At 40.5% G+C, this 27,868-nt stretch overlaps 1 protein-coding gene across 1 annotated transcript; it reads right to left on the reverse strand.

Annotated features, from left to right (window-relative positions):
- Positions 1 to 1,021: 1,021 nt before the first annotated feature.
- pgm2l1 (phosphoglucomutase 2-like 1) lies at positions 1,022 to 27,560 on the reverse strand. Its single transcript, XM_080428362.1, has 14 exons — positions 27,062 to 27,560; positions 19,944 to 20,111; positions 18,144 to 18,250; positions 16,365 to 16,449; positions 13,198 to 13,281; positions 12,384 to 12,580; positions 11,090 to 11,279; positions 10,013 to 10,110; positions 7,699 to 7,879; positions 5,754 to 5,847; positions 4,607 to 4,736; positions 2,984 to 3,173; positions 2,234 to 2,367; positions 1,022 to 2,119 (listed from the first exon to the last, which is right to left on the reverse strand). Exons 1-14 carry the CDS (start codon positions 27,158 to 27,160, stop codon positions 2,017 to 2,019), a joined length of 1,860 nt encoding a protein of 619 aa, XP_080284488.1. The 5' UTR covers positions 27,161 to 27,560; the 3' UTR covers positions 1,022 to 2,016.
- Between the last annotated feature and the right edge of the window lie 308 nt (positions 27,561 to 27,868).

Consider the following 27,868-nt stretch of genomic DNA (forward strand, 5'->3'; position numbering starts at 1 on the left):
CGCACTGGCACGCATGTGCACATAGCCACTCAGCTCAGTGCTAGTTGAAATACTGTATTCAACATGTGATTATTAATGTATTTCTTATTATTTTGTTGCATTGTTAATTTGTTGTTTTTATTTTTGTTTCAATTAATTAATTATTTTATTTTCCTTTTAGTTTTATATAAAAGCCCTTTACATAGATTCACCCACACATAAGTACTTAAAATAATCAGTCAACTTGTCTTTACTTGAATTACTTTTTTTTAAAGACTTACATTGCTTTCAAAACAGTGGTTTTGAAAGCAAATTAAAAAAATACCCTTTTGCTACTCACCAAAACAAAGACGGTTTTGTGGAGTTGAAAGCCTACTTTACTAAATGGGAACACTGTGAGCCCCCACCTCACGTCTAAAATACACTTTTTGGCCAGAAAATAAAATATTTCACCAGAATTAAAACCTGTTTTTGATTACTCCACAGTGCCCTCTACAGATCTGGTCAATGGAATGTTCCTATTGACCAGATTCTTCCTTCCGGTGAAATATTTTATTTTCTGGCCAAAAGGTGTATTTTAGACGTGAGGTGGGGGCTCAGAGTGTTCCCACTTAGTAGAATAGGCTTTCAACTCCATTAAACCGTCTTTGTTTTGGTGAGTACCAAAAGTGACATTTTTTATTTTACTACAGACGAGAGGCTGCGCTACCGCGGTGCGAGGGGAAAGAATGGAAAGTACCATAACGTTAAGGAGAACTCCTTCTAACGCCATGGACCAGAGCTAGACAGGGATAACTTTGCAGCCAGGTTGAGGCCATTGTTTAAGGTGTTAAAGACGGCTCGCCCCTAACGGTGCGTTGTTGTGCTAATGATTGACGGCTCGCGGGCGGCTGACGGTGTGTGCTCGCGCGTGCATGTGGAGCACGCGCGAGCCCCCAGCCCCCATAGTGTCAGAAGAACTAAGGGGTCGCCCCCTTCAGCTCACCCCTGACTACAACCAACTGTAATCTTAATAACAATAATAAAGACTCACAAACAGAAGGACAGAACCAGAAGTGTTTATTCCCTCCTTCAGAATACTTGACAGGAAGCAGAATGTCTACATTAAATACAGTGCTGTACTGTTTTGATTCTTTTCGACGACAGTAACTAAGCCAAACCGTGCTGTGCCGTGAAACGTATAATTTCACAGGTTCTGGTAATGTTTCCAATCGCAATGGTTCAGGTTTCAGATAAAAGGTTCTCAGAACCTAATTTGGGCCGTGCTCAGGAGGTTCAGTACTAAACCCCTGAGTACTGGGAACCCAGAACTGAGATCTTATACTTTCAACGTTCGAAAATATCAGATCTACAAGCTCAAAACGCGCCACGTTGTGACGCGTTTTGAGCTTGTAGATCGGCTATTTTCAGTTTTTTTTTACGAGTTTTCTTTTGTATAACGTACTTCCCCTTCAGGGGTGGTTGAGGTTATAATGGAAACGTAAAGCAAAAGAGCTCATCACAGAACTTCAGGGGTTCTTGAAAGGTTCTGGTTCTGGAAGGTTCGGGGGTTAACCCTTCATAGTTGAAAAGAGACATGTTTATGTCAACTTTATCCTTTCACCCCTAACCAACCAACATTATCAAAAACGAGCAAAGGAAGGACGGGAAAAAGGAGAGGATATTTCAGTCATTAATCAGAACGGTGAGTCAGTGCGTTGCTTTCTCAGGGGCACTTTGACAGGACAGATGGTTATTGGGGCAGACAACCCTGTGCGTTTGACAACCGTTTCGCTTTCAAACTCCCAACATGTAGAGCTGAATCACACCTTTTTTTAAAGGATCAATATCGGCTGATCAATCACCAATCCAGTCATTTATACGTACAGTACGTGTCCCTGTCCCACTTTATTCACACAACTTTTTGACTTAAAGCAAACATTGAGCAACGTGAGCTAATGTTGTGAGGTGCTGGTCATCACGTCCACACAGTGACAGCACAGCAGAGCGGGTGTGATGGATAAATACCATAATTATTATAAAAGGCGGGCAGCAACACTACATGACGCGGCGGATAAGGTTGTTTTTGTCGGGCTCAAGGAAGTCCTCCACCAGAGTCTCTGTTACTCGGACGAGTTCCTCCTGTAGGCTGGATATGTCACTGCAACACACAAAACAACAACAGTATAAAAAAACACAAAAACACTTGACATCACAGACCGCACATGAAAGGGGACCCCCAACCCTGGCGGCGTTTAGTGCCTGGCTCTCCTACCTTTGTCCCGGTGCGGCGCAGTATTCTGTGTAGTATTTGATCTTGGGTTCCGTGCCGCTCGTCCTCAGCGTGGCCACGATGCCGTTTTGCAGGGTGAAGGTGATCATCTGACTGCTCTTAATCACTGGGAGAACCTTGAGAAAACACAACAGCACTCACTGAAAAAACGTCACAACCAAACAGAAGAACCTTCACAAACACAACTCCAGTGGCGTAAAGTAACGAAGTACATTTACTCAAGTACTGTACTTAAGTTCAATTTTGAGGTATTTCTACTTCTAATCTTCAATACTTTTACCTCTACTCCACTACATCTCAGAGGCAAATATTGTACTTTTACTCTACTACAATTATTATTTTAGTTACTAGTTACTTTGTAGATTTTGATTATTATTACAAAACATACATTAAACCCTCTATACATTTCGGCCATTTGAAAATAGCCGATCTACAAGCTCACAATGCGTCGCAGATCTGCTATTTTCAAAAGATTTTTATACAATTCATACATTTGAAAACGTGTGAAAATGAGTACTTTCTACTTTTGGTACTTTAAGTACATTTTGATACCAATACTTTTGTACTTTTACTCAAATACATTTTTAATTCCCAACTTTTACTTGTAATAGAGTATTTCTACATTGCAGTATTGATACTTTTACTAAAGTAAAGCATTTGAGTACTTTTTCCACCACTGCACAACTCCACTGTGTGAGAGGCTTCGTCATGCATGTTTTCACAGTGTCTTACCGAGCGCTGGTCTGGCTGGCTGCTGTCGTATCCTGTAGTAACATCTCTGACATGGCTGATACTGTAGCCAGCACAGCTCTGCGGATACGAGCCCTGCTCATTGTAGTTACGGATGCGGCCGAAGATGGCTTTAACTTTGGTAGGGTCATGGCATCCCACGTACGACGTCCTGGAGATATGGTAACCATACCTGAAAACATGAAAACACATTTTCAGTTTTAAACCTGAGGCCAGTGACGTCTTTATTTCAATACACTTCTTATCTGTCCCCATGACTAAGTATAAATACCAAGTATTTCAGGTTTTGTGATGCGGCTGTTGTGTACATGTGTTGCCAGAGTTACGTTACTTTTGCTGAATGTACACATAAATAAAACTGTATATGTTTAGGAATCAAGCGCTCTGACAGAATGTGTTTGCCATGACACCTACAGAGCTGAGGTTCTTTAATATTGTCTCAGCGAAATGACAGTCAAGGACGTTGTACTAACACTGAACAAAGCATTTGAAAGCAAATACTCAGTTCCCGAACTTCGCCACGTTTACTGCAACGTTTGTCATACCTACTTGCTATAAAGCTTGTTAATATAACAAGCTTGTTCTATTACTATGGCAGCCACTCAGATAGTTGGTTTACATTATATGTAAATAAAACATATAATGTAAACCAACTATCTAGGGGTGTGCCGATATATCGTCCCGCAATATATCGCGATACGTTTTCGTGACGATATGTATCTTTTTTTTTGTTTTTACAATAATAGTAATCAGGCATGCAAACAGCCCCGAGCTGAAAAGGGTGACAACATGTTGTTTTTTTTCGGGTCAGGTGTCACACTATTGCCCTATTTGGATTCAAAACGGCTATTGTAGCTGAAAAGCTACAAGTTTGCATGTCTGAATAATGCAAAAACAGAAGTATTTGTTTGCATTTGCTTTTTTTCCACCCCATATATTTTCATAATAAAAAAGTGCCATATATCGTATCGATGTCGTGAGCCCAATATCGTATCGTATCGTTTCATGAAATTAGTGTATCGGCACACCCCTACAACTATCTACTACTATAAAAGGAAGAAATCAAGCTACTTTACTGTAGGTTGGTAGGAATGGATCTTTTTTGGTACACATTGTGGTGTTTATTATATTGATATATTGATTTATCATTAATTAATTATTAATTTAATTAGTAGATGTAGTGTTTATTATGCTAGTAGAAGATGTAGATTTTATTATGCGAGTATAGAATATGATGAAGTTTTTAGGTTGGATGATGATGTAGTGTTTGTTATTATAGATTATGTAGTTTTTGACTGGGAGACCAGCCCAGTCCTACATCTACACATCGGTATGTGGGCGTTTCGCGATGGTTCGAATGGTTGAAGGACAGCCAATGACATGACAGTGTCATAGGCGTTTTGTCCCCGTTTTGTCCCATGGCTGGGAGGGCAAGCGTCACATATCCCACAATCCAGTAGATGGCAGTATAATGCTGCTACAAAGTATTGCTACAACAAAGGGTTCATGCATTATATAATACACAGGTCTCCCAGTATAGACATAATGAATTATGTCAATCTTGTTTTCTATTATGTTGGTAGATGTTGAGGTGTTGGTTCTTACGTTTGGTAGATGTTGTGCAGCTGTTGAGACAGACTGAGGTTGTTCTTGTGGAGGTAGGCGGACATCTCAGCAACGACCACAGCTGCACTGACGCCATCTTTATCAGGAACTATATCACCACACAGAAAACCTGCACAAACACACATGCAAAATATATATTCAATGCCGTTTGTGATTGTTGACATGAAAGGTCAAAACCCTAGTCATGAACTGTGACCTTCAACACAAACATTAAACCGTATTTTAAATGAAACTACTAACCACACAAAAACAAGACTAGCGTCTAAAAGCCCAGCTAGCCTCCACTAAGGTCTGTGTGTTTCCTTAAAGCCAGCTTGCAGAAAATAGGCGATCTACAAGCTCAACAAGTGTTGAGCTTGTAGATCTGCTATTTTTGGCAGAGTGTGGTCATTTACTCATAGCTGACTTGCTCACATTGCATTATCACGTTACACCACAGCTAGTCTCATGAGCCAGGCTGTTGCCTCCCACAATGTTCAAATGCTCCCGTCATACAGTCTGGAGCAACGGAAGCTCTGAAAATGATCAAGCGATAAAGCGGATGTGACGCCTCCTCCCCGCTCCCGTTTTGTCTTTACAGTTGCGCAAATTTATCAGAATATAAATCGAAATCCTCTAAGCATATATAGCTTGCTGCTTAGCAGAAATGGAAGTAAAATTTTTTTATGTAAAGATATTTTAAGATATATTTTCGTGAGCGGAAATCACAAACAGATGACAGCTTCCTGTCTCGGCTTACGGGAGGTGTAGTTCCAGACTCTATATAGCATTCGGAGATTGTAGAATAGTTGTCTGGCTACGCGAGACTACGCGGCAACTCTCCTACCGGATCAAGTCCGCCAGGAGAAGGCGCGCTCAACTCAAGGGGATTCTTGAGGTGTAGTCTCTTACAATTTACCTGGGTGCAGTTCAGCGCGTCGGCCTTCCTCAGCATGAAGGCCGACGTGCTGAAAGTGAAACGCGTCTGTTTCTCTAGGTAGAACTGCTGCTGCTGTGCAAACCTCCAATAAAAAGAACATAAGAAACTACTCAAGAGAGTGCGGATAATCCTTCCACTGTACGCGAGACTACACCACAGCTAACTGCAAAGTAACTCTTCAATAATTTCCACTATTGTGTCACTGACCAATGGACTCCTCGAAGGCGAAGAGGACGTGTTTCCCGGTCTTGGCCAGCTCATGCATTCTCTTTCCGATCCATTTGAACCCGGGCAGAGTTTCCTGTTCACAGACAATGTGATGACACACTTCGTCACCGTCAGTGACTTTGTTCAAGGACACTACAGCTGGGGAAAAAGTACTCACATTTTTTACTTAAAGGAGTAGTTCACCCCCAAAATGACTTTTTTTCTATTGATTACTCACCCCATGGAGCCTTGAATTCATGGATTTATTTTTGTTTTTGTCGCATTCCTTCCTTTATTATTTGATTATAATAAATTTAGCCCCATTGATTCCGGTAGGAGACACAAATGCATTTGTGTCTCCTACCGGAATCAATGGGGACAAATTTATTATAATCAAATTATTGTCTTAGGAATGCCACAAAAACAAAAATAAATCCATGAAATCAAGGCTTCATGGGGTGTGTAATTGATAGAAAATAAGTCATTTTTTGGGTGAACTCCTCCTTTAAGTAAAATTATCAATACTGCAATGTAGAAATACTCTGATACAAGTACAAGTCCGTAATTAAATTTTTACTTGCGTAAAAGTACAAAAGTATTGGCATCAAAATGTATTTAAAGTGCCAAAAGTAGAAAGTACTCATTACGCAGAATGTCCCGTTTCACAAGTTTTCAAATGTAAAAATTGTATAAAAATCTTTCGAAATTAGCAGATCTACAAGCTCACAATGCGTCGCATTGTGAGCTTGTAGATAGTCTATTTTCAAATGGCCGAAATATATATGGGGCTGAAGTGGTTAATGTATGTTTTGTAATAATAATCAAAATCTACAAAATAACTAGTAACTAAAGTTTTCAAATAATTGTAGTGGAGTAATAATACAATATTTGCCTCTGGGATGTAGTGGAGTAGAAGTAAAAGTACTGAAAACTGGAAATACTCCAGTAAAGTAAAAAATACCTCAAAATTGTACTTAAGTACAGTACTTGAGTAAATGTACTTATAACTGTACATCACTGATGACACTACTAAAGCTGGTAGAGCAATGTCTCTCTGTACCTCCACCAAGTGTGGCTATTTCATTGTATAGTTTGTGAAGTCTTCATAATTGCCTACAATTTTAAACGTCACTTTAGAAAAAACTATTTTTCATTCACTCAATGTGGATGCAGTGTGGCACTTTTGTCACCAGGTGTCACTACTTACTTACCGTGACTATGTCCTTGAATTATAAGTGCATTGTACAGTATGGTGCATGGAACAAATTGTGTGTTTCATTCGAGCTTGTTGGCGATGTTATAGAGGATTCATATACAACCCCCCCCCCTTGTCACGCATCTCCAGTTGCTGAATTTGCAGATAAAAATGTTCACACTTTTAACATGTTGTCAAGCCTCTGTTTTGTTCCCATGTTCCTCTATAAATGTCTAATGTATTCCTCTCTACACCATGCTACTCTAATCTACTCTATTGTAGACAGAGTCCGACCGATATATCTGTTTGGCCTTTTATACAATGTTAATTTTGATTTCATTGATTGTCATAGTCTTTTGAATAACATTCCATTTAGTCATATATTAGTCATCTGAAATGTTTTACTTTTAGTCGAATAAATCTACAGTTGTATAAAAAAAAGAATGGGAGATCCAGGCACTCGAGGTTAAAGAGGGAACAGCCTTTATTTAATACAACCCCAACATGTTTCTTCATCAGGGCTAAATGAAGGCCGCTTCAGGTCGAAACATGTTGGCATTGTGAGGTTATTCTTCTGTACCTACTGTACTGTAACTTCTATGCCCTGTATCTGTAACCTTTACTGCTGTGCCGTCTCTGGCGCCGCGGGATCAATAAAGGCATCTTATCGGTCAGGCTCTAGAAACAACCACTCTACATTGTTCCATGCTAACTCTACTCTGTCGTACACCATCTCATCATCCAAGGTACCTCGAAGTGGAAGCCCTCTATGCGAGCGAAGGCTTGCAATATCTTGGAGGAGACGGTGGTGGCCATCATGTAGACGTCCTGGGTGTCACTGGGGTCTGGGTGTCTCTCCTTCCAGTTGAACAGCATCCACCAGCCCAGTAGAGCCGCTAACTCGTTACCGGTAAACACCTTCCAAACACACCTAAAAACACACACAATGATTAAAGCAAAAATTCAATCTCACGACTGAAATTTTTTTGCATGACCAAGTTCTAATGTGCGATTTGTAAAACCGTTTGAAGGGACACTAGTGCTGATTGCTAAACAACCAACACAATACAGTATGTAAAATTATGATGTCGCTGGGTTGCAATGGACAAGGAAAAGTATTCAACATGCATCCACGTGTAACATCACAGGTTGCAATCATGTTTATATATAGGATGAATTAACATTCATTTGAATGAATTTTAAAAAGGTGAAAATGGCAGAGTATATCTACACTGATCGTTTGTAAGTGAACTGATATGATAGTGCTGACGTCAAAACCAGAGCTCTCTCTGAAATTGGATCCTCAGAGCAATCTCAGATTGTATTTCCGAACGCACCCTTAATGCATCAGTACAATCAACTCTATCCCTGTAACTGTTACATCTGAGTAGTAAGTGAAATACGATGTGTACAGAACAGATTCTGTAAGGGACAGGTCGATTTTTAAAGAAGGGTACCCCTGGAGAAAATGTATGTGCCCTGATCTAAAATACCATGACCCTCCCCAAGTGATTAAAAAAAAAAAACTCCCTGCCTATAGGATTGTCACAATATATTGTCCCACAATATAGCCTATCGTGGTATTAAAATGTGACGATAGGTATTGTCAAGATGTCATACTGTATCGTAATATTTTTTTAATTATTATTTTTTGCCGGTGAAAGTTATAGGAGTTCTTACTGTATGGTGCTTGCACAAATGTATTTATTTGTGTGTACAAAGCACTTTGTAATTGTTTTTTTAAAGTGCTTTATAATTGTTATTTTAAAACTAAAGATGATGGCCAATGTTGATGATACATGAGAAAAGAACATTAATAATGCATCATATCGATATCATATGCCCAACATCATGTATGTATCGTGAAATTAGTGTTATCTTGACACCCCTAACCCTCCCCATCAAATACAACAACATGACATTTCAAACTGATAATATGTACGAGATGTTTTGTTTTCCACATTGATTAGAACATTACTGTAGTCAGTCTTGCTAAATGCACAGTGTAGTGTCTGTAGTGGTAGCAGAATGGACAATGTTCTAAACTTACATGTGGGAAACCCATTGAATCCCATAATTATTAACTACAGTGACGACACTGTAGCCTACATCATGGGTTTTCAACTAGTGGTCCGTGGAGGTATTGCATGTGGTCCCTGACCATGCATTTAGTAATGTAGGAAAGTGAAGATTTGTATTATAATAATGAATTTAATTGCATTTTATAGCGCTTTTCCAAGTGCTCAAAGCGCTTTACAATGGTTCATTCATTCATACAGGTGGGGGACATTGGGAGGTGGAGCGGCGAACAGTCGACGCCAGCGTCCCCACTTTTCCCACACCAATGGTGGCAAGCGAGCGCCGACCGAACCATTGGAGGCAATGTAGGGTTCAGTGTCTTGCCCAGGGACACTTCGACATGTGGTCAGGAGGAGCCGGGATTCGAACCGCAGACCCCCGGATCATTGGACGACCTGCTCTACCTCCTGAGCCATTATATTACCTTATCGATGGTGGATACTGTTAATGTGCATGACAACAGAAATGAAATTCAACTCAAGGATGACAGTTTTACACACGCACACAGTGCAAAGTATTTAAGGGAGGTTTTAGTTCATCAAGGTAAATACAGGCTTTTATTTGATGTATGATGATGACGCATCAATGTTGTCAGTTACTTGGAAGTCGGATGTCAAGAACTTCCACAGAAATGGGAGTTAGAATTTCAAGGGAAACTGAACCGGTTTACCTGGTTGAGTCATCATTAGTAGGAAATGTGCCCATATCAATCGCATTGCAAAAAAAAATCTGATCTACAGTACAAGATCACAATGCATCATGGCATGTTGTGGGCTTTTAGATTAGCTATTCTCGCTATGAATACCCATTGGTGAACAAAATGTTTGCAAACCACTGCTGTATAAAACACTTTGTGACGTGAACCCTGGCTCAGTTAGTGCCTTGCACTACGCACTGAGCTCCACAGGGAATGGAACACCTAACCCCAGGGAGAGTTACTGAGCTACAGAGGACCGTTGTGCCTTTGAGCAATGACAGCTGTTACCCGTTTGATTGTTCAGCGACAGCCAGGCGGTCCGCATCGGGATCTGTTGCCAAGACGACCCTGGCTTTCTCTTTCTCTGCCAGCCGAAGAGAGAGTTCCTGAAAAACACAATACAAAGTCATGACGTAAACACTAACCTATCAATACAGACAAACTGATCTTCTAGAATCAGCAGTATAACTGTCATACACACTTTCATAATGTAAACACCTACCTGTCAATACAGACAAACTGATCTAGAATCAGCAGTATAACTGTCATACACACTTTCATAATGTAAACACCTACCTGTCAATACAGACAAACTGATATGGGATCAGCAGTATCGCCATGCACACTAACTTGCTCTGAAAGACGCGTCAATACTTTACGCCTGCAACGTGACTACAGCCATTAAAAACAATGGGTGCATTTCTTGACACAAGCCTTTGACGCTGTCTGTGTGTCAGGGCCTTCAGGCTTGGTGCACACTAGAGGAATTTAGTAATCATAAGGGATATTGAAGGTTAGAGGAGCGAGTTTGTAACCGAAGGTTCCCGGTTCTATTCCCCGGACAGGCAGAAAAACATCTGGGTGGGGAAGTGAATGGCCACCACTTATCCCTCCCTCAACACCGCAGTGTCCTTGAGCAAGGCACTGAACCCCCAGAAAGCTCCAGTGGAGCTACTCAGTGACCAGCAGTATAAGACTGTGGTTACTGGTCAGCTCCCAGGTTTTAATGTGTGTATGTGTGTGTGTGTGTGTGTGTGTGTGTGTGTGTGTGTGTGTGTGTGTGTGTGTGTGTGTGTGTGTGTGTGTGAAGCTGGGCATTGATGAAAAAGAAAAAAAAATGAAACAGAAGTAGTAGTAGTAATAACAGTAGTAGTAGTAGTACAACAGAAGTTGACCCAAAGTGCTTTCCATTCAAAATAACATCATAAAACATAAAAAACCAATACCTGAGGCTCATACAAATACAGCATAATTAAAAGTTAAAATACATTCAATGATCAAAGTAGACCAGACTGAGCTAAAAGCAATGGAGAAGAGGTGAGTAGTAGTACTAGTAGTACTAGTACTAGTAGTAGTAGTAGTTACCAGAACAGACTCTCCTTCCTCTGGGTTGGGACAGCTGACAGAAGAGAAGTGGGGGTCTGGGTCTCTCTGTTCAGGCACAGCGATGGGAGGAGGAAATCCAAACGCACCGAACGCCTGCTGAACGTACGGGTGTCCGACACCATGGAAAGACGAATGGACGAATCTCAGAGGAGATTTGCTGTTCAGATCGCTGTATGACACAAACGAGATATATATACACTCAAATATATATAATATTGGCCAAACGCTGTATATGGTCATATGTATTGAAAAACAGTTTTGAACCCGGAAACATATTTTTTGGCACCATTTCTGTCTACTTGCTTTGTATGAGAGCTGGGCTGTGGACAGTTCAATTCAAACGTAATTTTTTTTATTGATTGACTATTTCAGCGTGCTAACTTTCCAGGACGAGAAAGGCTGTAGTTTCCATTAGCTAGGAATCCCCATCGATGATGTCACTGATAGGCGGGTTTCTGAACTGTCCACATCCCACCTCTCAGATGCAGAGTGAGAAATGGTAACAATGAGCATTAGTGAGGACCATTTATATGAAGATGAGGTGGAAAATGGGTGAAGTGCTCCTTTAACCCATTCAAGCCGGGAATGCATTGGTGTCATTTTAGATTTCTTTTGGCTATTCAAATATAGCAGATCTACAAGCTCATAGCGCGGCACCGAGCTTGAGCGCTATGAGCTTGTAGATCTGCTATTTTTTGAAAATCTTGTAAATTTGTGCAAATCTTTGAATATATATTTTAAAGCGAACATCTGTAACTCAAATCTACAAGCTTTCCCGGTCTGAATGGATTAAATTCATTGATTGATTTACTGACTGACTGACTGACACCAACTCGGGACTCCTGAATCGCTGCCCTCCACACCCTCCTGTCTAGCATCAGGGTCTTGAGCTAACAACACGCAGAGCTCAAGACCCTCATTCTTGACAGGAGGCAGCGATTCAGGAGGGTTTTTTTTGTCGGCTAGTCTGCACTCTCGCATCGTATCGATTGATTGACTGAATAATTAATACACAATGCTGCTCTATCTTGGTGCAATCACTGATTTTTAATTAATTCCTGTAAATGCAAATTAGAGAATAAATAAATATTACACCCATACCCACACTAAAATGTAGTTACTACGGGCAGGGTTTGGATGACAATATGGCCTTTGCAACAAACATATTATTTTTTAAATTAATATATATATATTAAATATATATATATCCTAAAAAGTATTATTCAAATATTCGATTATTCTGACCCATCCCTAAAATGAAGTGCTGGTGAACCTGTGAAAGCAGAGCGTCTTCAGGTCCTCCATGTAGGAGCTGGTGACCTCCTCCAGGGGGTCTCTGCTCAGGGAGGAGGTGTCAGCCAGCTCCTCCTTCCAGCAGGAGTCACTCCACGGCTCCAGGCTCTCCTCGATGCACCTCAGGATCTCCTTGTCGTGAGGGCTGGAGATCTGAGCACCGTTACACCAGTACACCTGCACAGGGAACCAAGACATTATGGGTAGTGTGTAACTAACGTGTTCCCACATGTGTCATACGTGTAAAAATGCATTTTGGTCATTTAACGACTGAACTAGAAACCTGGGAATGCCAGATTACAGGTTTAATCCATTAGGACCGGGAACATCTTTTTTTTTTCTATGAGCTATTCAAAAATTGCAGATATACAAGCTCATAGTGCAGCACTGAGTGCGCGCTATGAGCTTGTAGATCTGCTATTTTAGAAAAATCGTGAAAATGTGTTCAAATCTTTGAATATGTAAAGCAACATTTGTAACTCAAATCTGGGGGGTCCCTGGAAGAAAATATTTTCAGATGGGGGTCCGCGGCCAAATACATATCATTTTGGGAGGTCCATGTCATGAAAGAGTTTGAGCACCACTGATATATAGCAACATACATTTTTTTCAAGACATTTGTAGAATCCCCAGAAGCAATAAGATTTGAGTTACAAATGTTCGCTTTAAAAATATATATATATTCAAAGATTTGCATATATATATAGATCTGCTATTTTTTGAACAGCCAAAAAAAAAAGAAAAATGATGCTTTCCCCGGTCTTAATGTGTTATATATACAGTGTTGTCTGTACCTTGAATCCGTTGTCCTCTTTGCGGTTGTGTGATGCTGTCACCATGATACCTGCAGCTGCACCAAACTTCTTGACAGCGTACGGCTGGAAAACACAAACAGACATGTGACTGATGTTCTGCACGCAATGACACAAACGTACATGATTGCACAGGCAGGCAGGAAGCACATGTACCGTACACACATTAGGGCTGTGAATCTTCTGCTATCTCACGATTCGACGCAATTCTGAGTCTTGGGATCACGATTTGATTAAAAACAGATTCTCATTTAAAAATGATTCCCAATCGGTTTGATCTATTTTAATTCACAACAGTCATATTGTTTTCATCTGGACTTTAACAACCAAGTGAAGCGTAGATTTCCAACAGCTCAAACAAAATGTTATATAATACCAGAGGGGGTCGCTTGTAAAAATTCTTGTCTTTGATGGTATCTTAGATTAGGTGTAGTTCTATCTGGCTCCGGTTACATGGACAGTTTTATTCGGAATGAATACACTTCTATTCGGAATGAATGAATGGATGAATTCATTCAGAATAGAAATGCTCATGTAAACACCTCAATTGGAATAGAATATTCCATTCCAGTCTGATCCGAATGAATTTTCATTCGGGTTTGGAGGGGTGGTATATACCGTTTGAATCGGTATATACCAATCGGAATTTACCATATAAACACTTTATTCCGAAGGCTCCTGTCTGTTTGGAATACATGCATTCCTTTGCGCATGTCCGTGCTTAGTAGTGCTGTCAGAACTGTCCAAAAATGACCTATCAAATCTTTAATTTGGCCACGGTTGGTGCTGAGAAGTGCTGGCTCCTGCGGGATAAAATGAATGATTCTATTCTATAGCGTCATTTAATAAGCCTGTAATGGTTAAACCCAGACTTGTCCAGGAGAACGGACGCTCCGAGGATTTCTGGCCTAGGCTACACTTATATGGATCTTTTTCTAAACGGATATTTTAGTCCTCCGTTTTTAAAAAGAATCCCTGGCCACATGACAAAGATAAAAAAAATCCCTGTCTACACATAAACGCTGCAAGTTTCAATTTTAAATCAGATTTTACATTTATTTTATATATGAGGGGCCAAATACATATACATTTTTAATCACATGTTAAGGCCCAATCCTGCAATAGCTGCATTATTTTAATAGCATACGTGAACAAAGATAAACGAAAACAACATTATTAGGGCGCAGCTGCAGCGCAAACAGATGAGTTTTACTTCCATCAATTCATTCCATGGGCAGCCGGAACGGTCGTCCCAAAACACCCCGCCCCACGCACCTTTTGAGCGGGCCATCCGCGGCCGCTCCATGGTCGCTGGATTTTGACCCGGGGCGATTGTGTTTTAGGACGACAGACCCCGCATTCAACCCGTGTGCGCACCGTGCGCTACTCGGCGCAGAAAGAGGGTTTTCGTCACAGTGAATGAGTTACAGCATGTTTCAAAGCTTTTTCATAATAATACAAGAAAAACGTGACATTCGGCATAATGAGTAGCCTATACTTTCCTATATAGCCTATATACTTAAGTATATTTTGATGCCAATACTTTTGTACTTTTGCCATAAATGAGCGTGCCTTGTTTCATAGACTGTAAGTGTTGCTCTCTCTCTCCATTTATTATTATAATGACCATGAGCGGTCCGGTGTTTATGTATTATTATTTATTATTATAATGACCATGTGCGAATGCGCGATGACATCATCGTACCTACATGAGAAATGTGACAAGTACCGTACTTGTCACATTTGACACATTGACACAGACACGGTAAAACTTAGGCTAGCCTATACTGTATAGGCTAGCCTAAGTTTTACCGTGTCTGGTACCAATACAAAAAAATAAACTGGTCTGAACTTGTAGATCTGCTACTTTCGCATTAAAACGGCGATAACAAAGGAACACAGGCTTGCACCGCATACAGCGCTGCCTGGCCAGGAGTCGGTGAGTTGCTTCCCGGCCTGCCTACGACCGACAGACCTCCGCCGCGGAGGAGGATTGCCTCCTCCCATGCCCACCAGGGGAAGCTCTGCCCCGGGTAGTGGAGCCGGGTGGCCCCTGGTCCATGCACAGGCGTAGGCGAGAACCACTTTGCGCATGTCAAAAGTTATATTCCGAATGAATGTTTTGGGTCATGTAAACGAGGAATACTTGTATTCAGGTCCCATGTAAACAGGTGAGTGGAACAGATTCGTCTATTCGGAATGAGTTCATTCTGAATTAGTTCATTCTGAATGAATACATGATGTCCATGTAACCGCAGCCACTGATGCAGAAACACAATATAATTGCCTTGATGTAAGTAACAGTAACGAGCGCCAAAGAGCGTCAGCTGGACCTCCCCTCTGCTGTGCTGAACTGAAAGTGACTGGAGTTGGTTTAATTTTTCCCGTAAAAGTCCTTGAAAACATGATACTGTTTACTGTGATAATGGTAACATTTCATATCACACACACACACACACCATAGAGTAAGAACTCCTGTAACTTTCACCATCGCTTTTAGGAAATTGTGCATCGATTTTGAATCGTTGATAATAAGAATTGCGATTTTTACATGAATCGATTTTTTTCAACACCCTTAAAGGTAGGGTAAGTGATTTGCAATTATTCAAATAATTGCAAAATGGGTCTATGTTCTGATAGTGCTCGTTACTATAGAGTGTCCTGTCCATATAAGGAGTCTCCATGTCTCTCCAGCTCTTTATAAAACAGAAAATGCATTTTCGTTTCAGTTTCAGTTTCATTTCCAATTTTATCCAATCAGGATAGAGAACTCAATCAGGATATAGATTAAACAAGTGAAATTGGAAGTGATGACACTAAGAAATGAGCAGGCAAAATTTGAACAGGAACACTATAAAAATGAAGCTTAAAAATGGGTACTTTCTCCTGATTGGCTGAGATTTTGACACCTACCAGAAAATGTATTTTCTGTTTATTAAAGAGCTGGAGAGACGGGGAGACTCCTGTTACTGAACAAACACTCTATAGCAATGATTACTATCAGAATATAGTGCTTTAACCTTTTAACAAAATACTTTTTGTTTTAACCCAAAAATATCACTTACCCTACCTTTAATACACACACACAAGCCGATACACAAGCATACACGCACAGATGTTTGTGTGTGTTTTGATGGGTTCTTACTCACCACAAAGGGCGTGGGGACGTATTTGGAGAACAGGTAGACAGGAATGTCTTTACTGAGCATCACAGCAGCAGTCAGTCTGGCCAGTCTGAACAACAAACACAACTGCACCGTTAGCTGAGTGCACTGGTTTTTACGTAAAATTCTAATAACGCTAACATTGACAAAGAAACAATTACTCCAAAATGTACTCATTGCTTGTGGAATTAGCCATTTCATTCATTCAAAATGCATGGATTAAACTAAAGCAAAATAAAATCTCACGCCTGAAAATGTTTGTATGGCCAAGTGTGAAAGGAGCATTTATTCCACATACTGTATGGAAGATGCTTGAACATACTGCTAGTTTGACCACTTTAAATGCTCTAATCTTAAAATAATGAAAATAGCCTATTCCACAAGCTCTCAATGCATCGCAGACGCATTGACAGCTTGTAGATCGTCTATTTTCGCAGCTCGACATGCTTCCATAGCAGACGTGCTGGCATCTACAGTATGGAATCCAAATGACATCCTTAATCCATGAGAATTCTTATAACGGCAAATTGACAAGGAAGCAATTAATCCCCAATGTACTCATCATGCTTGTGGAATTAACCCTTTCATTTATTCAAAATCCATACATTTAGGGGTGTCACAACAATTGAAATGTATAGAAATCGGGAAAAAAAATCTGCTATCAATCAAAATTAAATCAAATCAAATCCATCACCGTAAAAATCGAAAATCAAATTGTCATCAACAGTTTGAACGGCACCTGTTGTTTGATGTGAATAGTGCCGTTATGTAATAGAAGAGCCACTACATGGCAGAAGGTACTTTACAACAGCTTGAGGTTCCTAACCTGCAAAAGCCACATGGATTACAATTGTCAATGGTTGTTTTTTTTTTACGTGCGATTGACTTACTGTACATTTATTTTTATTGAAAATCAAATAAATTGAATCGTAGATCTGGAGCATCCTGATACCTCTAATAAACACCACTAGTGATTACAGATACGGCTGTATTCTATGCATGTATTGGTGCATATAAACAATGTTTACTACACATCATATCATCATATTAATTGCCGTTATGCCAATTGATTCCTCCCCACACACATTTCTGTGTGTTGTCACGGCTGTTGCATCCTACTAGCTTACCTACCAGTAAGGAACCCCCACTGGGAGGACGTAGCACCTCCGTCCTACTCCTCCCGCCCAACACTCCCTGCTGACAGGTGCTGCTCCAGCCCGTAGGACTACATGTAGTGACAAATATGCCCCTCCCTGCCTCGGCTTCCCTCCCCCGAACACGGGCCAATAGTGTTCGTATAGACGCTCAACAAAGCCGAATATGGATTCCCGCGTGGATTCAAACCCCTAAGCTGAATTACAATACTCAAATTTCTGCCTCCTCGCTTCCTCCGTCATCTGTCCTCCAGCATGACGGCGTTACGGTGAAATTGGTGACCTGCCGAAATATGTGACCATCTTGTGGACTTCACATAACTTACATGGAGGTCTTTAAATACCTAAAATACCTAAATACTGGCCTAAATACTGCTAGGTTGAACTCTGACGTTCGTAAAACTGACGTTACGTGATGTCTACACGATTGTCACATATTTCGGCAGGTCGCCAATTTCACCGTAACGCTGCCGTGCTGGAGGACAGATGACGGAGGAAGCGAGGAAACAGAAATGTGAGTATTGGAATTCAATTCTAGACCCTGCGGTAGACACCATTGAATGTTTAATTAACTGTTATACTAAATGATTATCGTTTGTACAGTAAGTACCTGAGGCTGGTACATCCACTCTGCTCCTGTCCTCTGGTGTCGTATCCCACAACCACTCCTCTGCTGGACAAGTCTGGGAAACACTTGGACAGGTATCTGTAGATCCCCTGAAGACACAGACACAACTAGACGATAGGATAAGGTCTGACCGACACAACTAGTCTATAATATCAGGAAGGCACAACCAGACGATAAGATCTGACAGACGCGACTAGATGATAAGGTCTGACAGACACAGAGACAAGACAGACATTTTGTGACGTTAAGGTGACTTTTTAAAAATGTCAGGTGATTGGTTCATTGAATCTAAAAGGTGCATTAGTTGGAGAACGAGGGCCACGCTAAGTATATTTTGTAAGTATTCCTTATTTGTATTTCCATGTTAGATAATTGTCTGTTTAGGACAGGTAAGAGTAGGGTAGTTAGGCTAGAATATTAGGTTGTGTTAATTGTTGTTTTCTGGTTAGACTATCAACAATCAAGAAGGGTTTATGTGTCACTTACTCATAAAGGTACAAGCAGCGACATGTTGGTGGGACATGTTCCATAGAGACTGTACTAACACAACAATACAAGATAACAATTATAATAACAATGCTTTTTTTTAAATGTAGTAAACAGAGAAAAGGCATATTTACTCAACCCACTGTTTGGGAAAGGGTTGTCTAGATTGGTAAAGCACTTAAAATCTGTGTTAATACAGTATAACTAACACAACTGCAGTGCTTGGAGGTGTAGTGGTCTCCCTGCTCTTCCATTGAGACATTTAATCCATTAAGACCGGGAACGCATCTGTGTCATTTTAAGATTTCTTTGGCTATTAAAAAATAGCAGATATACAAGCAAGCTCATAGTACGGCAATGAGCGTGTAGATCTGCTATTTTTCGTGGATATTTTTTGCAAATCTTTGAATATGTTTGAATATCTTTTACTCAAATATTTTCTTCTGAGGATTGTACAAAATGTGTAGAATCCCCAGAAGAAAGACATTTAATGTCTTCTAAATCCTAACAGTAAAAAAAAACAAAAAAAATTATGTTGCTATATCAGTGGTTCTCAAACTTTTTCATGTCAAGGACCACCCAAAATGATACAGTATGTATTTGGCCACAGACCCCCATCTCAAAATATTTTGTTCCAGGGATCCCAGAAGCAAAGATTTGAGTTTAAAAAATATATACCGGTATATATATATATATATATATATATATATATACAGTATATATATTCAAAGATTTGCACAGATTTTCACGATTTAAAAAAAAAAGAAAACAAAATGCGTTCCCGGATTGAATGGGTTCAAACCTATGGTCAGGTAGGACCAAAAGGTACTGCATTAAACTCAAATGGGAAACAACTCGCCTTCCCACACATACTTATGTATTCAAGACTAGAGTAAACTGAAAACACACCTTTTAGCATCATCTAGTCTGAACCAAGCACTAAATTACAGCCATCCGGTTAATTGTCAGTTATCTTCAACTGACTACCTTGTTTTTATGTGTGTGTGTGTGTGTGTGTGTGTGTGTGTGTCTGTGTCTGTGTCTGTGTCTGTGTCTGTCTGTGTGTGTGTGTGTGTGTGTGTGTGATTTGTACCCACGTGTATGTACAGTATGTAGTATATTCATTGCACTACGTTGTTTCATTATTGCTTTGTTTTTATGTATAGCCCTTTGGGATGCTATGTTTTGTGATATTGGACTATAATTAAATTTGACTTGTCTTGACTTGACCTGGGTTCGAATCCCGGGTTTAAGACAGTGACTGCAGCCATTATAATGCAGTAGCATTGTACTGACCTGTGTGGACTGTATGATAGTGAGGTCGTTGATGCGGGAGAAGCCAGCTCCCATGGCAGCACGGAGTCCTGCCGTACCGAAGCTGAGCCTGGGCGCCATCCTCTTCCTCAGCTCCTCCCACCCGCCCTGCTCCACCAGCACCTCCACCTGACCTCGGGTCAGCGGGTTCTGAGGATGACACACAGACAGAGGTTTGTTAGAGCATTTTGTTCTCAACCGTTTTTAATTTCAAGGACCCCCAGTTTGATACGCATTCATTCACGGGTACATTTGGTTCCATCTGTACACTCTCAAGAGTTATAGACCCGTAAGGGCCTTTTTGGACGTCTGGTGGTCCCCGGACTGGACATTGCACTGAAAATAGCTGAGCTACAAGCTCACAACATGTCGTGGTGCGACACGTTGTGAGCTTGTAAATCAGCCATTTTCAGTGCATGCCACGTTGTGCAACTAAGTATACAGTAAGTCAGACATAAGTCTCTCTGGGTGAGAGTGTCTATATAAAAATACAAATAAACAAAAATCTATGCAAACATCTGCAGTCATGAAAAGGAAACCAGCCGTTCTGCATGTAGCGGAGGGACGATTTTCATTGTGTTTTGGTGAATCGTGAGAGATTATCTAGGAACAATTATCAATCAATGGGATGTTTTTTGTTGATGGGTCAATTAAGAATTCACTGCAACATTGCCATAGGTCTTAAATTGGTGGATGCTGTTCCAGAACAGATAAGAATACTTTCTTGCCCAGTATTTACATGAACAGTTACACGAACATTTATGACCAAGTCAGAAAAAAAGAAAAAAAAAGGCCTCAGACACGCTAATACGCCCGTGAAATACAAATTTGTCTTTGATCAACGTTATTTAGCCTGCATCTGGCATGTGGGCATCGCTGTGTGTCTGGACATCTGTGACCATGATGCTGCAGGCGTTTGATCCTGGACACCAGTCATGCACGTCCAGTCACCTCTCCTCCTCCAGTGGCAGCCTGGGACACCTGATCCACCTGTTGGCCAGGCCTCCCTTTAGACCACTTTATCATTCCTTCCGCCTTCCAAGTTCCACCGTGCATTGCTCCAAAGCAATGCTTTATAATAAATATATTTATAGACTTAGATTTGGAAATTAAAAAAATGCTGTAGAAGTAAGTCAGCTGCTCTATTTATGCATAGGCTACCACTGTATTATTTTTAACTCAACAGACTAAATATAATCGTACAGCACTGACTATGTTATACATACAGTATGAAAGGTTCTATAAATGAAGTTTCTTACGAATATTATTGTAAAACAGCTGGTATAGTGTGTGTTAAAGGAGATGAGGTGACATTTAGAGTGGAGGTCAGACACACATGACATTTGAGCGACCTGCTAAGTAAGTTGCTGCCATCGGGCAGCATGTCAGATAGTCAGTCTCCTCTTGGATAGACCACTCTCTTCGATATAATAAGTAAATAGCCTTGGGGTTCCCGAGCCATGTGGCCCATAGGCATATCCATACTAGCGTGAGGCATCTTGATGTACAAGTACACCCAGTGGACATGACACTACACAGTGACTTACCCCCATTTGTACCCAATCTAAGCAGGGAGGCATTTATGGGTGCCATTTTTTTAGTATTTGGCATGACTCCCACCTCCCAGTCTAGGAGGGTGGACACTCTCTAACCATAATTTCTTCAATAGTTACCTACAATTATTTAAATTAATGTTGGTTCTCATGTATATTCTACTGTCTGAAGCATACATGGGCAACTGGCGGCCCGGGAGCCACATGCGGCCCCCCACCTTCACTTAATGCGGCCCGCAGGTTAATATCGGAATACTGATATATTATTGCAAACATGACCCGCTTTAATTACTTCAGTCTATATTAGTAGCTTAATGACTAGTATTAAAGTATTTAAATTCTATTGACTTTTTTATGTCCAATGTATTTGTATTTAAGTTCATAAAGTTAAATAAGTATAACTAAATGCATTTGAAATTAAATGAAAATGTTACTTTTCAGGATTCCAATTCAAAAATAGCAAAAATGAATCTGAATTCCAATAAAGAAATAGCAGATCTACAAGCTCAAAATGCGTCGCACTGCGACCCGTTTTGAGATTGTAGATCCGCTATTTTTGCAACTTTTGTGTGACATATAATGGCCCGACAGTATATGCAATGTGGAGTGAGTGTGGAAATATAGTGGCCCTCTCCATCATCAAAGTTGCCCACCCCACTCTGAAGTGATGATGTGTCTAATGTATAGTCTACTGTCTGAAGTGATGTTGTGTCTAATGTATAGTCTACTGTCTGAATGGATGTTGTGTCTAATGTAGTCTACTGTCTGAATGGATGTTGTGTCTAATGTAGTCTACTGTCTGAATGGATGTTGTGTCTAATGTATAGTCTACTGTCTGAATGGATGTTGTGTCTAATGTAGTCTACTGTCTGAATGGATGTTGTGTCTAATGTATAGTCTACTGTCTGAATGGATGTTGTGTCTAATGTAGTCTACTGTCTGAATGGATGTTGTGTCTAATGTAGTCTACTGTCTGAATGGATGTTGTGTCTAATGTATAGTCTACTGTCTGAATGGATGTTGTGTCTAATGTAGTCTACTGTCTGAATGGATGTTGTGTCTAATGTATAGTCTACTGTCTGAATGGATGTTGTGTCTAATGTATAGTCTACTGTCTGAATGGATGTTGTGTCTAATGTAGTCTACTGTCTGAATGGATGTTGTGTCTAATGTAGTCTACTGTCTGAATGGATGTTGTGTCTAATGTATAGTCTACTGTCTGAATGGATGTTGTGTCTAATGTAGTCTACTGTCTGAATGGATGTTGTGTCTAATGTAGTCTACTGTCTGAATGGATGTTGTGTCTAATGTAGTCTACTGTCTGAATGGATGTTGTGTCTAATGTAGTCTACTGTCTGAATGGATGTTGTGTCTAATGTATAGTCTACTGTCTGAATGGATGTTGTGTCTAATGTAGTCTACTGTCTGAATGGATGTTGTGTCTAATGTAGTCTACTGTCTGAATGGATGTTGTGTCTAATGTAGTCTACTGTCTGAATGGATGTTGTGTCTAATGTAGTCTACTGTCTGAATGGATGTTGTGTCTAATGTATAGTCTACTGTCTGAATGGATGTTGTGTCTAATGTATAGTCTACTGCAGTGTATATCAACCCTGGCAAACGTCCCAATTTTGGGCCGGGGCTACTGCTGAGGTGTGCCGCGCCGTTTGAAGAAGGTTTGAAAAAATATAATTTTGAAAAAAAAAAAAAAAAAAAAAAAAAGTTTTTTTTTTTTTTTTTTTTACAATAATAATAATCAGGCATAGAAACAGCCCCGAGGTGAAAAGGGTGACAACATGCTGTTTTAAAACAGAAATATTTGTTAGCATTTGCTTTTGTATCGTTTCATGAAATGAAAAAACACCCTTAGTGTGTGTGTATATATATATACCGTATATATATATATATAATTATATATATATATATATATATATATATATATATATATATATATATATATATATATATATATACCGTATATCTAGGTGTGCCCTGGGATCTTTTGGCTATGCCAGGTGTGCCTTGGCACAAAAAAGGTTGATATACACTGGTCTACTGTCTGAATGGATGTTGTGTCTAATGTAGTCTACTGTCTGAATGGATGTTGTGTCTAATGTAGTCTACTGTCTGAATGGATGTTGTGTCTAATGTAGTCTACTGTCTGAATGGATGTTGTGTCTAATGTATAGTCTACTGTCTGAATGGATGTTGTGTCTAATGTAGTCTACTGTCTGAATGGATGTTGTGTCTAATGTAGTCTACTGTCTGAATGGATGGTGTGTCTCTAATGTAGTCTACTGTCTGAATGGATGTTGTGTCTAATGTAGTCTACTGTCTGAATGGATATTAGCTTAATGTGTAGAGAGAGAGGCCACCTAGTAATCAGAAGGTCACCGGTTCGCCTCCTGGCCCGCCCAGTAATACGTATCTAAAGTGTCCCTGAGCAAGACACTAGTTAAGACCCCTACATGCCCCAATTCTAGTAATCCACCCACCCGTGGATTAATACAAAATGACGTCACTGAGCCGCGGTGGTAATCGGCAGTGAAGTGGTCTCCTCAGCACACCTAGCTGTTTTTACTCTCAGGGTCGACCCTCAAAGGAGTATGATGGTGTCTCATCAATAAAGAGCTTTAGGTGGATAAGTGATAGGAAGGAAGGGTCGGGGGGTGGATGGCTAAAATCGGAGCATGCAGGGGCCTTTAACCCTTAATTGCCCCCTTCCCTCCAGGTCTACAAATCAAACAAATCCAAAAACATTTGCAAATGTAACATCTGCAAACCCAGCAGGCTAAACGCCAGAATTATACACTTTGCATCATGTCTCACTCTGAAAATAGCAGATTTACAAGCTCACAAACGTGTCAAAAACTGTCTGGGGTGCTCACAAAAGCCAGGGTAAAACATTACAATGACCCCAAACATGTTTGAAAGTGAAATATCCCTTTAATGGGTTAAATCAGGCGTAATCTCTATGCAGACAGCCAACAAGTGTGGATTTAATTACACAGAGAGCCTGCCATCACAGGCCAGCAGGGCCAGACAGGAGAGCCAGCTCACGGGGGAGCTGGGAGGGAGATACCCAAACTCAACCTGAGGTTTGAGGACCGCCAAGGGGTCCTTGAGGGGGTGCCAGGGGGTCCCCAGCTAAATGATTGATAGTTAATGATTACATGTACAAGTGAATACAACTAGAGAAGATAAGTAATGACTATACAATCTATTGAAATGTAATTGAAAATGTCTGGCACAGGATGCCATCCTCTACACCAGACAAAATACAGATATTTAAAATGTTAAATTACAATAGTTCTAGTCACAAATAAAAATAAATACACAAACATACCACCTTGCAACACACACACACACTCACTCACACCCCACCCCACAGACACACCGTACATACAATACATTCCTAAATAATATGTATAATTCCACATAATTAAATTAAAATCCCTTGATTTACCAAGAGCGCAATCTATTAGTAGTAGTAGGTCGGAGAGGCTAATTGTCGGTCAGTCAGAGCGCCGGAGTCCATCCCCGTTTGGCAGTGCGCTAGACCCCTGGGAGATGGAATGCTGAGGTGGAGCGCAACACTCAGCTCCCAGTGCTTACCGCACGACTTGCCACACCCAAGCCACGCTACTCATTCGCCGAGTTGGCGGTGCCCGGGATCGAATCCATGACCTTGTGGTCAAGAGGCGAGTGCTCTACCGACTGAGCTATACCCGGACACACATCTGTGCAATCTATAATTAAGTCACAACCCAGCCCTGTAATTGTACAATACAATATATATTTTTGACCAGAATTGATCTAATCTGTTCTCAACGACTTAAACCTCTTAAACTTAGTTAACTGGACCTGAGTTCGCTCTGTACTTGGACCGTCTACACCCAAATCTCTTCAGCAAAAATACAAGCTCACAACGTGTTGTGAGCTTGCAGATCTGCTATTTTTGGCCCCAGTATCCTCCAGAATATGGATACTGGGATACAAATGGTTTACGTGGACCCCGATGGAAACAAGCCATAGTGTTTTCTTGGGTTTTAATCCTTTTAGCAGACCTTGTATAGAACTGTACTTTCTATGCTTTTTTTGGCAAACTGTTAATAAAGTATTCAATCAATCAATCAAAGGAGTTGATAGAAGGAGCCTGCACAACTTCCGCTGGAAGTTTGTTCCACGCTCTTTTACATGCTTTTCTCTTTTCAAAGTGAACATTTAGTAGGATTATTTTTTTCTCTGAACTCTTACCTGTTAGTTACCCCAATTATTGCAGACAGTAAAGGAATTATGGGAACTACACTTGGTTATCATCATACATTGGTTCCACATCCATTTCTCATCAGTTCACAGCTTTGTAGTGGTCAAGAGTGGGAAGAGTGCAGGGTCCAAATCATGTCCACATTTAAATTGTGTTCTTAGATTGGGGTCCCAGAGATTACAATAAAACATATATGTTATATAATGGGGGTCCTCGAAATTAACCTACAGTATTTCAACCTGGTGTTGCTATTTTGGGCATGCCATTACAATATGAAAAAGTTTCCAAATTTAACAATGTTCTTTTCTTATATTCAAAAAGTTGTTTTCAAAAAATTACATTTTCTAAACCATTAAAAGAATCACAGTCTTTCATTAAAACCTTCACCTTTTTTTCTAAGATTTTCAAAATATAGCAGACCTACAAGTTGAAATAACATAGAAATGTATTAAATGGGTTTCAGAGGTTTAAAAAGAATCAGACATACAGTTACAGACCTAAGTACCAAGTCAGTACAATGAATGGTGCTGCAGTGCAGATAACAACACTACATGGTCCATAGACTATCCTCACCTTGTCCCAATGTCCCATGTCAGCCACTGATCAGATAACAGATAACACATGGTGGTCCATAGTCTCCTCACTTTGTCCCATGTCAGATAACACTACATGGTCCATAGTAACCTCACCTTGTCCCATGTCAGATAACACTACATGGTCCATAGTAACCTCACCTTGTCCCATGTCAGATAACACTACATGGTCCACAGTCTCCTCACCTTGTCCCATGTCAGATAACACTACATGGTCCATAGTAATCTCACCTTGTCCCATGTCAGATAACACTACATGGTCCATAGTCTCCTCACCTTGTCCCATGTCAGATAACACTACATGGTGCACAGTCTCCTCACCTTGTCCCATGTCAGATAACACTACATGGTCCATAGTAACCTCACCTTGTCCCATGCATATCAGATAACACTACTACACTACATGGTCCATATAACCTCACCTTGTCCCATGCATATCAGAGATAACACTACTACACTACATGGTCCATATAACCTCACCTTGTCCCATGCATATCAGATAACACTACTACACTACATGGTCCATAGTAACCTCACCTTGTCCCATGCATATCAGATAACACTACTACACTACATGGTCCATATATCCTCACCTTGTCCTATGCAGATCAGATAACACTACACTACATGGTCCATAGTCTCCTCACCTTGTCCCATGTCATGGTGCATACAGTAGATAATCCTCACCTTGTCCCATGTCAGCCACTGCTGGACGCTCCTGTCGAGCTGCTGGTCGCCAGTCAGCTGGTGGTTGGCGTTCAGGTCCCCGTTCTTCAGGTCCCCCATGTCTGTCTGTCTGTCTGTCTGTCTGTCTGTCTGCCTGTCTGCCTGTCTGCAGACCTACACACACATAACCTACCGCTGGTTAACTGGTTAGCTGATTAGTGACCTGGTTACACGGGTTAGTTCAGTGTGCTAACCCATGCAGTAGAGCCGTACATCACTACTAACTAATTAATAACCGATTAACCGTTACATAACCAGAGCCTGGTAACGGTGTCAAGCACAGCCAGCTGCTATACGTTACAACAACCAGACCTACCAGAATAATAATAACAATTACTATTTACACTGTTTTAATCCGGTTAAATACAGCTCAACGTGAGAGATGTGAAGTTGATGAGTTAGTTAGTGAATTAGTTAGTAGTTAAACGCCTGACTAGTAGCACTAAGACGGACTGATGCACGAGATGTGTCAAGTTAACTCAATTAAGTGACACGAAGCACCGGAACTGGATGGAGGGGGATTTCTACCTTCAAAATAAGAGCTCATACATATCTTTTTTATTTATTTCACCACTTTTCAACCTGCCAGTGGTGTTAAGTAACTAAGTACATTTACTCAAGTATTGAACTTAAGTACAATGTTGAGGTATTTTTAATTTACCGGAGTATTTCCAATTTTCGGTATTTTTACCTCTACATCTCAGAGGGAAATATACTTTTACTCCACTACAATTATTAGACAGGTTTAGTTACTCGTTACTTTTAGAT

The sequence above is a fragment of the Gymnoscopelus braueri genome (genome assembly GCF_963280865.1).
Source record: "Gymnoscopelus braueri genome assembly, chromosome: 5".
Classification (NCBI taxonomy): domain Eukaryota; kingdom Metazoa; phylum Chordata; class Actinopteri; order Myctophiformes; family Myctophidae; genus Gymnoscopelus; species Gymnoscopelus braueri.